Consider the following 13,321-nt stretch of genomic DNA (forward strand, 5'->3'; position numbering starts at 1 on the left):
CAATCCTTACCTACAAAATTATGGCAAAACCACTCTTTAAAAAAAGTTGCATATAATTGTATATTTTCCCCCCATTTAGCTTTTAAATAAATGAGTATCGAAACCTTTTGAAAATATAAACGTCCTTTCTTTAAAATTAAAATAAGTGGGTTGATAATCATACTCCTTAGTCAAAAGTAATCTTCCTAAACCTCATAATTTTTTTCTACTAAATTTAGGTACATACTAAATACAGATGGTCCGAAATACAGTCAAATGTAAGACATTTTATAAAAATCATTAAATAAAAACATCTTTAGAAGATGACAAGGTTCTTGTTGAAACCGGTTGAAGAAAAGTACAAAAAATAAAAGTGGTTAAAAACTGTATTAAAAACTGTTTAAAAATTATTATGAACTGTATAAAAAGTGTAAACTTATAAATATATATATAAGTTAAAACTATAAATATATTATGTGCCACAAAGTTGATTGTGTTCATGAATTTTTAAATGAATGTTTATATGTATGTATATATACATATATTTAACAAATAAATGTTTCAAGAAAAAAAATATTAATAAAAATGAGCACAAAAGTATCAAAGTAATTTTCTATTTCTATATCGTAATGGCCACTTTATTCTAATACAAATATAGTTGATTTGGCACTAAAAAAATGTGTGTCCTTGAAAAAGCCGACTTGTAGTATAATAGTTTTTCACCACAAACCGACGATTTGAAACCATAAAATACGAGGGACAAAAAAATCACGAAACCTACAAAAACATAATTATTATGTCCGTATTACAACGAGCAGTGCGCATTCCCTCACGCTCATATTATCCTTGTTCCATCACACCTAATTTAATATCTTCTAAGAAGAGCAAGCCGAGAGGGATGGAGGATGGAAGGCATAGCGAGGACCGTGTCTGTAATAATAATTGCTGGAACGTTACTCTGACCAATTTCATACCTCTTCCTGAATCGTATCCATGAAGAGACTTCACTATTTTTATGCTAGGGCTGCATAGTATCAGGGCCGGTAGACAAATGGGCAAATATTTAAATCAGAAACACATAAACGGAGTCCTGGTTCCGACCCTGATGTGTGGAAGTGAAACATGGAGTTTGGCAAAGGAAGAATGGAAGTAGAGTGCATGCAGTCGAAATGCGATATATGATGATCAACATACGGTCAATCTTATGGCGTTCCTTGATTGAGCTCACACCAGCTGTCAATGATTGGATTACAAAAGCTTATAAAGCTTTTATTCGTATGCAAGATCTGAACCCGGGTTATTTTAAATATATATATTTTACATTATAATTACATTTTGTATGTAAATGTTAACCTGAAAATTTGTTTTTCAATTTGTATGCAATTTATACTTTGTCCAGTAGTTGTTTTAATCTGCATAAAAATTGATAATCAGGCTTTCAGGCGTTACGCAGTATTTAAAATAATCGGAGTTAGGGTCTTGCATGAAATAAAAGGGTTTGCTAAGTAAAATCTTTCTATTAAGCAAAAACCATTTTATTTTACCATGTATATTGAGATAATGATTAATAACAATAAATAAAATATATTGAGATGTTAGATTGTAAATAAAAACACTTGTTTTTTACCACTTAAATTAAAATTAAATATTTTTTTAATAAATATATATATATATATATATATATATATATATATATATATATATATATATATATATATATATATATATATATATATACATAATATCCTTTAACCACCCTCATTAATTCCTCGCCTTTCCTTCTCCTTCCTGCAAAATCTATTTTTTTATACCAAACCCTTTTTTTAATCTCTGAATGTTTTTAAATAGTTATTATAACATAAATGTGGAATTGTTTAATTGGCTTTATTTTTATTAATGTTAATGCAATGTTATGTTTATTATTGTTAATGGAACTATTGTTTATAATATACTTATATTCTAATGCCTCATCCCGATCCTGTCTAGCAATACCTACATTACATGTTTCCCTCACCCAGTCAGCAGTTTGGACGTCTATATGGTCTCCACCATCCCGGAACTTCATACTCAACAAGTACCCAATCATTATGGCCGCTTTTTACTCCTTTCCCCGGCTCTTCCGCGTTATAATAATATTTCCCTTCCTGCGGTATCAGTTCCCACAATGATCTACTGGTGGATAAGGAGTTATTGGCCAAATGAAACGGTTCAACTCGGCGGGGGCAATTTTATATGTTATAGACCACGCACGGCACGCGGAATCCATAATTGAAATAATTCACCTCTCACGATTACGGAAAACTTGATTCAAATACGATACCCGCTTCACCCACAACGAAGGGTTGATGGTCCCAAAAGTGAATAATAATAATAATACGGAAGTAGAACACTTCAATACTTCTCTCTCTAACCCTTATCCGCACCCAATGGTGCATAGGGCACTGCATCGAATTGACGCAATGTTATCTTGATCGTTAATTATATAAAAGCAAGGTGATCACTTCTGCGTTTCAGGGACCAGCCCAGAATAATATTAAATAAATATTAGAGTGTAAATTCAGTAATATTTATTCTCACCCCCCCCCCCTGGGAATCGATCCTGGGACCTGCAGCACGGTAGCTAAACACGCTGACCATTACACCACGGAGGCGGACCAATACATAGTTGCTTCCATTTTTTAATACAGACAGGTGCCGTAGCGTACTTGGGTAGACGCTCGACTGGGAAAATGGCGTCGCGGGTTCGGCTTCCCCCAATTGCAAAAATAAAATCAAGAAAGATTTATTTTCAATTAGTCTGGATGTTTGTGATGTGTTTTTCACATTTGCCTTCTCTTAGGTATCCTACCTGTGTGGATACGATGCGGTTTTTTACATTTGTCTATCCTAAGTATCCTACCTGCAGACAAGCCTTCAAAAGTAGAGACTTTGTGTTTTTTTTAATAATAACAAAATTAAATTAAATATTTAATTGCCGGTGGAGGTAATAGGAGCAAAGTCAAAATAAAGGAATGGGTAAATGATCAAGAGTTAATATTGTAAAACAGTTTTAATATTACTTTTTGTATATACTATGTTAAAATTGTTGAAAATAATAAATAAATAAAGTGTGTAAAAACAAATTCCACCGACAAGACACAATGGTATGCGCATGTGAGGAGAATAGAACCATCCAGACTCCCCCACATCACACTACACGACCGACTCCAAGGTAGACGACTCCCGGACAGACCGCTAAAGAGATGAACAGGTGGGAATCGACATCCCAGGAGACTAATTCTTCTTTAAAACAGGCCATAAGGCCTACACCAATAAGAATAAGAGAAGAGGAAGAATGCTAACTTATGGGATACTAGAAAATGAACCTGATTATGCAAAAAAGTTCTTATATATATATATCACTCACTCCTTTCAACAACGTCATATATATATTTTTTTTAAAAAAAACATAATTTTTCAGGAAATCGTTTTTAAAGTGTAAAAATATTATGAAATGTATTAAAAATAAATATTAAGCCACTCATTGAACTTTTTGTTATGCAACAGATCTTTCTAGGTAAAACCTGAATGTTTTTTCTCCATTTGAAAAATAATTAGTATATTTAAAAAAAAACAACACCTTTTCTTCAAAATGCTAAAACAATACTTTCTGTCCTGTAGCGGGTAAATATTCAGTTAAAAATATGCCACTTTTGCTGGGATATTGTAGATTTTCTGGGCATTCCGAAAACACGCACAACTGAAAATTTACGATTTTTGATATATGACGTTGTTGAAAGGAGTAAGCAATATTTTGTTTGAACATTGATATACGTAGAGACAACATTTTGAGTGTGTCCAAATACTTGTTCACAAAATCTGGATTATCTCCAATTACAGGAGTTATTTTCATATTATTTTTTGACATCTCATCAAACATGAAGAAGAATATGGAAGTCTGGGCATTTACGGGGCTGACGAATAGATCACACAATATTGGGCATCTCACCAATAGATGTCTCTAGTGAAGTTCTAGTGATTCAAGAACAAGGTTTCTAAATTGGTTCATTTATATATATATAGAACTTCCGAGAATTTGAGTAGTGTGGTTGTCAATAATGGGTAGAATTGGTGAATGTTACACGTGTGATGACGGTCGTCAGCCCCGTAAATGCCCAGACTTCCATATTCTTCTTCATGTTTGATGAGATGTCAAAAAATAATACGTAGAGACAATAGAAAATATTTGGTTTATTAAAATATCCCTTTACCTCTTTTCTTCCAAGCCACTTTAAGTACAAGTGAACTTTAGGTGGGTAGTCGTAATGTACTTCGTAGAATTAAATATTTCAAAGAACATCGTGAGGGTGGCAAATCCAATCCATCTTCCTACAAACTTTCCGACCTTTAAATGTGAGACAACGCGTGGGAAGATCGCCATTGCAAATCCAACTGATGATATGTCACAAGTCATGCTAAAATATATAATTAATTTCTAATAATATATTACGCCTAGTAGAGTGAATGAAGCCTTGCATTCTTTCCTTGTTTCACCATTGGAATATCTATTATACGAGTACATCGTTTGAGGGATCGCATTTCGACTGCATTAGGTGCACTTTCATATTTTTTTGCTAATTTGGTATAAGGACTAAGTTGTCTACTGCTAGTTTATCTTTAAAATGATTATTTCTTGCATATTACTTTAAAAATTATATTCAATTGCTGTTTTTGGTGTCTCAGTATTTTCCAGCGAACGTTATCGTCATATTGTGGAAATGTATTAAAGAAACGCTTTTCAGTATAATACTTTCATTGCAGAAATATATTATTTTCATTTCATTAATTAATTCGGCAGTCAGTTTGTACTGATATATTATTTTTGATTTAAATTAAATACTCACTTCGTAAATACCACTTTTTCTAAAATGCATTCGTGTTTCGATGCATTCCGCGTCATTTTAAATACCGTGTTTGAAAATGATGCGGAACGCATCGAAACACATGTCAGAAAATAGATTATAAGAAGTAATGATATTTACTAATTCAAATTTCAATTAAAAACGACATTTTTTACCAAGGGTGAATGAAAATACGGTTTTTGAAAGTAACATACGACAAAGAAAACAAGTAAGAGATATGAGAAACACATCAGAAACACAAATACTATTTTGAAATTAATCTGTTTTATTTAATTTGATTTAATTTATGTAATTGGCCCATTTTGGAATCAAACCCGCAAAGATTGCAATTAAGCATCTACCGAACTACGGTAGAGGCAAGAACAATGGTCCACAAATAAGGAAAAGAACAAATATTTTACATAGGTACTAATTCAATTTGCCTTTGGCGATTGGGACCACATAAAATTATAAAATATCAATATTAAACTCCTGTCAATAGCTAATAGCTAGAGCAGTTATGTAATTACCATTGTAAACAACCGCCTGGGGAGGGTAGAAGATATATGAAAAGATATGTCAGTGGAAGCTGGTTTTGTAAGGAGAAATCAGGAAATAAACACCCTTCTATCTCAAGAGAGCTTTCACACAAAACATAATTTATACCAACTCAGTGTACGTATAAAATATTACATTCAAAACACTTGTTACTTTTACAACTTCAAGACAAAAAAACTCGCACAAAATTTCCCCTAAAAAAATAACAGTTTTTAAATGTAAACTTATAAAATTCCGTTCATATTTATTTTATCTCTGATTTATTTATATTCATATTTATTTTATTTGTGTTCATATTTATTTTACCTCTGATTTATATTTAGTTAGCCAACATTACAACTAGAGGTTAAATATCTGTGGATTCACTGTACCAGAATTATTATTCATGGTACCTTTATAAATTATTCAAGTATTTGAAAAAAAAATAAGTTCGATTACATTATAATAACATTTTTTAGTACCTACTTCCTCGGACATAGATTTGTTTTTCATTATTTTATAATGATCTTTTACACTTTTACACGGGTGAAATAAATATTACTTATATACTCGTATATTCAAGTATATTAATTATATTATAATGAATATACTTGATATGGTATAAATATTTTACTTTATACTCTAGGACTTGAAATACAGTAAATTAGCAATATATTGCATAATTTCGCGTATGCGTGGTTTTTGGAAAGTTGATACCAATATCTTTTAAACTAGCATGTAAAAGATTCCAATCTCGTCGTTTCCCCGCTCCTAGCATGAAGTACTTGGGATAAAGACCGAAAATTGCACGGTACAAGGACTATAGATTACGAGTCAACCAGTAGGTGAGTCTTGTGGCGAGAGATATATAACATACTTGATTACGACACGATTTGTCTGTATCCTTGCTGTTTCAAATATAGGCAGTTTGTTCTGTTATACCTCCTTAATTTCTTTTCAGGTTGTAATGATAATTATAATAATTGTGATTTTGTTCATACTAATATTTGACAATAAATCATCCATTTGTAGCAAGATACTGACGCCATTCTCATTTGATAGCTAAAATATTCGAAAGTAATGTAAATAAATTATGTTAAAATGCATATTTCTGTGAAGACCCGTCAGTAGGTACCTACATACAACATTAATATTTTTTAACAAGTAGTAAAAGTTACACGTTATAACGGTTCGGTGTTAAAACCTTAACATATTGATGATATTACTTAAAAACCCTTCTAGCATTAATATTAATTTTAGCATACCTGTAGGCTGCATATTTTAAACCACTAGAGTATTTCGATATCACAATAAAATGCGTATATAAAGTATGTATACAATATTATGCCGTATGGACGATGAAAAGATAGAGTCGAATGATGAATATCCAATATCTGTTTTCGCCCTAAGGATACCATTTGATTAGTTTTCTAGAACCGAGCTACATAAAGTTATAATAATGCTGGCTCGTAAATTGTAAACGAAAGGTGGATAATACAACGTAGGTATGAGTACCTACACAAAACATTATTATTTATCGCTTGTAATATACAAAGATTTTTATTCGCTTTTTAATAAGTTGTTATTTCTTTTTGACAGGTGCTACCAAATAACTTTGATGCGCAGAAGTAGTTCAGAGTGAAAGGGTTAAACAGGGTGTCCAGCAAAAACACTTGGAGTCTACGTTACATCTATAGCTATAATAAAACCAATATAAATATATATTACGTACCTAAAGACATAACTTTTTTCGTTTAAGAGTTTGGAATTGGATCTTTCATCTGTTTTGAATTTAATTGAATCTTTGTAGGCACCTGGTACCTACCAAGGGATACTGCACCGTTTACACACATATTATGTAGTTAGGTACTTTAAAAAAAAGTACTTACTTAGGCAATCTTAGTGATGGCAAAATCCAAGAAAACGTTACATCGATTTTAAATTTAATCGATTTTGCTTGACACCTAGATATTTCACGTTAAAAGCATTTCTACGGTAAAATAATATTTTCTTACTTTTCACGTTCTGGTGATAACGAAATATATTTTAATTCAATGTTTATCTTTAGATCGGGTGTCGTTCAAAGTAACATCGATGGATATAAAAAATCGATGTAACCCATCAAAATATTTATTCTAAGCCCAACACTAATTTGGATGCCGTTGCCATGGAAACATTAAATGTCACAACATTTACATCAGTTAAAAAAGGTCGAGGGTTAAAAAAAATTAAGGACTTATATTTTCCTTGTAGAGTGTAACAAGAAGCTACAAATTAATTATTGATACAAAAAAGAAATTATCATTTTGAATGTGAAACAATTTTTAAATATTTTAGTTATGTTAAAACTTAAATTATTGTTAATCGGACCACCTGGGGTAATTTTTTTAAATACATTTTTAACCATATTAATTATTTAAAGTAAAAGAAAACAACAAGATAACATTTTTTATTAACAAAGCAATGATTTACCATATTTCTTGCAAAGTATCACAAAATATTACTGTACTACAAATGTCATATATTTGCAAAAATGTACCCATAAAGCGAAGTGTTTAGTGTTTTCACTTACTCTGTGTTGAAAAATATTAATGTTGCTACCTTTTTATTAAAAGTTTAAAACTTCTCAGTGAGTGTAATGGAAGTAGGAAAGGCTTGCTAAAATAAAGCGATAAATATGAGTAAATTTCATTAATTGATTCTGCAGTTACTTTGCGGATATATCTATCCATATTATATTTAATAATAAAATAAAACCCTTATCCGCACCCCAATGGTGCATAGGGCACTGCTTCATATAAACGCAGTGTTATCTTGATCGTTTACACATGAAGGAAAGGTGATTAGCCCTCCGCTTCAGGTACCAGTCCAGGGTAATATTGAATAAATATTAAAGTGAAAAAATCACTTATATTTATTTGATCCCCCCCCCTGGGAATCGAACCCGAGACCTCCAGAACGGTAGCCGAGCATGCTGACCATTACACTACGGAGGCGGATATTATGCATATTATATTTATTTTGTAAATATTTTGTATTCTTAGAAACATGTATTATGTTAGATTTATGAATATATATTTAGTGATATTTACAAGTAATTTCAATAAAAAATGTATAAATTTGATGTTAAAACTGACACTTTTTTTATTTCATCATAATCCACAGTCGCAGTAACAGTAGGTGATAGCTAACTCTAATTTGCTAATTATAAATATTCATGCAAATGAAACATAAACTATTTGACTAGTTGATAAAGAAAATTTCTATTATTTGATAAAAACATGTTATGTAAGTTTATTATATAGTTATTCTTTTATGCACATAACAGTTTATTTTTATTTTTTGATTATGTAAGTGAAAACCTCTAATTGGAATGTCATTATTTTAATTGTATTAAATTATGTTATTTTTGTTGAATATTATGTTGGTTGGTTTTCAATGAATAAATAAAAATAATAATAATAAATAAAATAAACCAATGAATTCAATTTTTAGTCTTAACACATTGTGTGCGGGAAACGCTTAAAAGCGTATTTTACATACTGTTGGTAGAGAGCGTGGGATGATTATACGTATTTTATTTGCTTACTTTTGGTAGAGCGCAAGAGATGCCAAAAAACCTTTTACAGATCAGAATTGGGTTAGCAGTTACTAGTGATTAGTATACTGAAGGTCGGGCGGCAGACTATCTGAGTATAAATAGGTTCGGGGTTGATGAAAAAATTGCCTGACTACAATGTGTTCATTACCTTTTACTGGGCCATATGTCCTGTGTTTTTTGTTACAAACATTTTGGACTGTTAAAAAAAATATATCTATTTTTTTCCAGAGTGGCAAGACTGTCATTGCCAATTTTTTGTCCGAATCGGTGGATGTCGAGTCAAACAATGAAGTTCGACCGACTCAGGGAGCAAGAATTTTGGAATTTGAGTCGGGAATCTTGAATATCAACAATCAAACTGTTAGAGCTGACATAGAGCTTTGGGACTGCAGCGGAGATCACAGGTGAAAATGTATAATCTTTGCAGTGGTACTTTTAATTCATAATGATGAATTCTAAAAGAAGAATTCTTGACTGGAAATCTAAGCTTAAGTTGCACTCTCTAAAATTCGAATAGCCCTGGTGATAGTCAATCTCAGGTAGAAGATAGTTCTTAGAAAATTTACTCTTAGTGAAACCGAGATAATAATAAATTTGGAAAATTTATATAGCGCCATTTTCATAAAACACTACCTCAAGGGTGCTACAAAACATGTATTAATAAAAATATTTTTATCATTATTTTTTTAATCACTAGATTATTTTCATCATTAGTATGATTATGCACACAAATAAAAGTACCTAATAAACTGCATTGTCCTCTTTGTTTTTCTAAGTACATAGTATATAATTAAGAACATTTGTCTACTAAATGTGAGGCAATATCGGTTAGATTCCGGGTACATCATTAAAATCTTATTCATATTATTTGTATTCTTTTATTATATGGTACTATTCTTTTTTTTTTTTATTATTTATGTTCTGGTTAAATTCTTTCAATTTAATTTACTTATGTGATTAATTCCAGGTTCGAAACATGCTGGCCTGTTTTCAGAAATAATCTTAACGGAGTGATTCTGGTTTGTTCCTCAAACAATGCGACGAATGCTACAAGGGAATTTGAGCTGCTCTACAACTATTTTGTTTTACAACCAGGACTTGGGCCCAAACAATGTGTTGTTTTTTATAACACAAGGGAAGCTCAACATGACACCAAGGGACTAAGATTGTGTAAGTCGAGAAACTCACAGGCTGCCCTCAAAATGGCCCTAAATACAAAAATCTTAACTAAGGCAATGATTAAATATTTGTGCCTCGATTCATAAAATTTGTATTAGTAGAGCCATCTATTGATATATCTTTAAAGTAATGATTGTTATGAATGGTTCATATAGTCGATACAGCTCCCTTTTTTCAAATGGTTTGGACTTTTGCTTTAATATAATATTTTTTATAATATTGGTAACCATGGATTACAGTTTCATTATTTTCCTGAGGTTGGGGAAACATTATTACTAAAGATTCAAAATACTTAAAACTCCTGTTATTTATGCCTAGTATTTATGCCTGTTAGTTTTCAGTTTTATCAAATGGCTTTCAGAACTCAGGGTTCCTTGAGTTCTGAAAACCTCGAAGTTTGCTAAGCTTTCTAAATCTAGGCTTTCAAATTGAATTGTTATTCACAGCTCTTCACTCGACATATCGAGACGAATACCAACTCTGCATTAGACACATAAAAATGCATTTTTATGGAAGATAAAACCAGTAGAAAGAAACATTCCTGTAAAAAAACTCATTTTGTAAACATAATTTTGTTTTTCAAAAAATAATTTTGTGTACATTGACCTAAATCTTTTTATAACATTTTTTTTTAATTAATAGGATCAGTACTCAAAAGTAATATTTTCAACCAGCTTAAATCGATAGTAATTTATCCAAATGATTTCTTTTGCTAAGGAAAATCGCTGAAAGCATTGAAGTTTGCATTGTAAAACGTCAAGATCAATAGTACCATATTATTTTTTGGTTCAGTGTCCCCTTAGATCTAGTAATGATTTAAGGCCCTTTAACGCCCCCCCTAGGCATCTAGCATCTATCAGGGGGTAATATCTCCCACTTTAGATTTCATTGGTCTTGACAATGTAATATCATGAACAAATAAATCCTCTCCATAGCGATGACCCTCTAATGTTATAGCAAACCCTCCAATACAAAAGTTATTTTTACTTTATCTTTATGAAATATCAATATGATTACTAAATACATTTTTTTTCAGCACCAACTTTTGCGAAAATATCACAAGTTCCAGTTAATGTAACGGATGCAGGAAATAAGTTGAGAAATGATTTCTCCAGTTATATAACAACAATAATAAATAATTTGAATAAACAAAAATAAAAAAATTGCATTTTTATTTCTAAAAATAAGATTTAGTGTGACCCTCCAAATTGCATTCTTAGATAGAGTAGTTATGGATCATTTGCGAATAATTGGATCTTAATGGACTGTTCAGATACGCCAAGAGCAAATCCTCTGTTTTTAGAGGCTTGTCTGCAGGTAGGATAGTAAGGATTCGGAAGGTTAATGTGAAAATCATATCATTTACACCCAGACCAATTGAAAGTAAATATTTCATGGATTTATTTGGCAATCGACGAGAGCTGATCCTGCGATCCTGAGGACAAGAGTTACCGACATAGCGGGTGTAGTTGCTAGGAGGAAATGGTAGTGTCCATGTGTCCAAACGAGAAGATGGTAGGTAGGGAAGAAAAGTTATGGAGTGGTGACCGAGAACTGGACATAGAATGTAGGCCGTCAACCAGCGAGATGGACAGACGACATTGCTAAAATTGCCGGAAATGAGTGGTCGAGGAGGGTCCAAAACCGCAAGCAGTGGCAAGCATTGAAGGAGACCTTCACCCAGCAGTGGGTGGATGCGGGTTGAAGTCACGATCCTGCGATACCAGTTTCAAAGTTGAACATCTACCCAAGTATGCCACAGGCCTGACATGATTGAAGATGTGCTGAGAGCCATTGTTCAATTGACCATTTAATGACAGCTCTTAGTATTTTCATATATACTTGGATGTTTTACTGATTCTTATAGATCTGTGAATCTCTCGTAGATTCTTCCAAAAACTTACCAGTCAATACAAATACTTATTGGCCCTGGATGGCTTTATGTGTTTGAGTCTACTTATGTCATTTGTCATGTGATATTTATGAAGGTAGTAAAATTGTCATTTGACATTCATTATAAACACTGATAAAAAACAACTTGAGTGCAGAGTTGTCATTTTGATTTACACATAATTATGATAAACAGATATGCATAGAGGAATGAGGAATCTTACATAATATTTATTCTGCCTGTTATTTTTCTCACCTAATTAAAACACATTCCTTTTTATTTATTTAGTACATAAAATATTGTCCATTTTGAATAATAATTTATTAATTACTATCTAAAAATATTATTATTAACATGGATTTTTTTTCCTCATTACTACTATTACTTCTATTACCTTTAGTTAATGACACCTGGCGCTCACTAATGTCTCCATTTTGTGTTGTTCATAGTCTAGATAAGGCCTGGCTAACCCAAATTGCCTCCCGGACCGCATCCATGACCTAACATTTTCCCAAGGGCCACATACAGACATTAGATTTTTTTTATAACAACGTTTTTCATATATTTTTTTTTTTTTAAGTACATATTAATTTGAACGCAGAGGTGTTCAAAAAGACAATCAGGGTACTAGTAAACATATAAAAAAACATTACTACGGCCAGATGTGAGAAGAAAACACACTTAGACCGCAGGTTGGCAACCTGTGGTCTAGATAGTTCATAGTCGCAGATTATTACCAGGACTGATTAAAACAGTATAAAGATCCACTCCTTTTGCTGCCCCGTGTCCATTTTAGTACACTGATTCTCTATGATTTTGTATCTCATTAAAAGCGTTTATTATATCTCTAGAATGTGTGTCATCTCTGTATAACAATTACTTAGTGCTTTTAGCATAAATATATAATATACTTTATCTCACTGATACTATGGTTTTATTTTTATCGAGATACTTGTTTGCAAACCAAATATAACATTATTTGCATAGGTATTTGATATTGTACACGTGTTTTTGAATTTATTGATTGTACTAAATGCGACATTTAATTTCCCCAATCAAATAATTTATACTGTACATTTTATATTACCCACAAAAGTACTATTAAGGAATACTAAGGGATAATTCTGAGGGAACCAATTGTCAAGATTAAAATACATGTTTTTAGTATACATAAAAAATACATATTTTTCAGTACATTGAAATTGCACCATTTTTACATTTTTCATATCCCTTAATCAAAACATTCCTTAAAAG

General features: G+C 31.6%; 1 protein-coding gene across 1 annotated transcript; it reads left to right on the forward strand.

Annotated features, from left to right (window-relative positions):
• Positions 1-7,606: 7,606 nt before the first annotated feature.
• Positions 7,607-11,334, forward strand: LOC148300899 (intraflagellar transport protein 22 homolog). The gene is made up of 4 exons (XM_088274149.1): positions 7,607-7,774; positions 9,226-9,401; positions 9,965-10,167; positions 11,213-11,334. Exons 1-4 carry the CDS (start codon positions 7,736-7,738, stop codon positions 11,332-11,334), a joined length of 540 nt encoding a protein of 179 aa, XP_088130275.1. The 5' UTR covers positions 7,607-7,735.
• Positions 11,335-13,321: the final 1,987 nt, after the last annotated feature.

The sequence above is a fragment of the Brachycentrus maculatus genome, unplaced genomic scaffold (assembly GCF_059751285.1).
Source record: "Brachycentrus maculatus isolate JH-2025_06_01 unplaced genomic scaffold, ASM5975128v1 h1tg000635l, whole genome shotgun sequence".
Lineage (NCBI taxonomy): Eukaryota > Metazoa > Arthropoda > Insecta > Trichoptera > Brachycentridae > Brachycentrus > Brachycentrus maculatus.

Coding starts and splice junctions, on each gene's coding strand:
- LOC148300899 (XM_088274149.1), top strand. CDS start 7,736: ATGTTAAAACTTAAATTATTGTTAATCGGACCACCTGGG. Junction 7,775..9,225: donor TGTTAATCGGACCACCTGGG/GTAATTTTTTTA, acceptor ATTTTTTTCCAG/AGTGGCAAGACTGTCATTGC. Junction 9,402..9,964: donor GACTGCAGCGGAGATCACAG/GTGAAAATGTAT, acceptor GATTAATTCCAG/GTTCGAAACATGCTGGCCTG.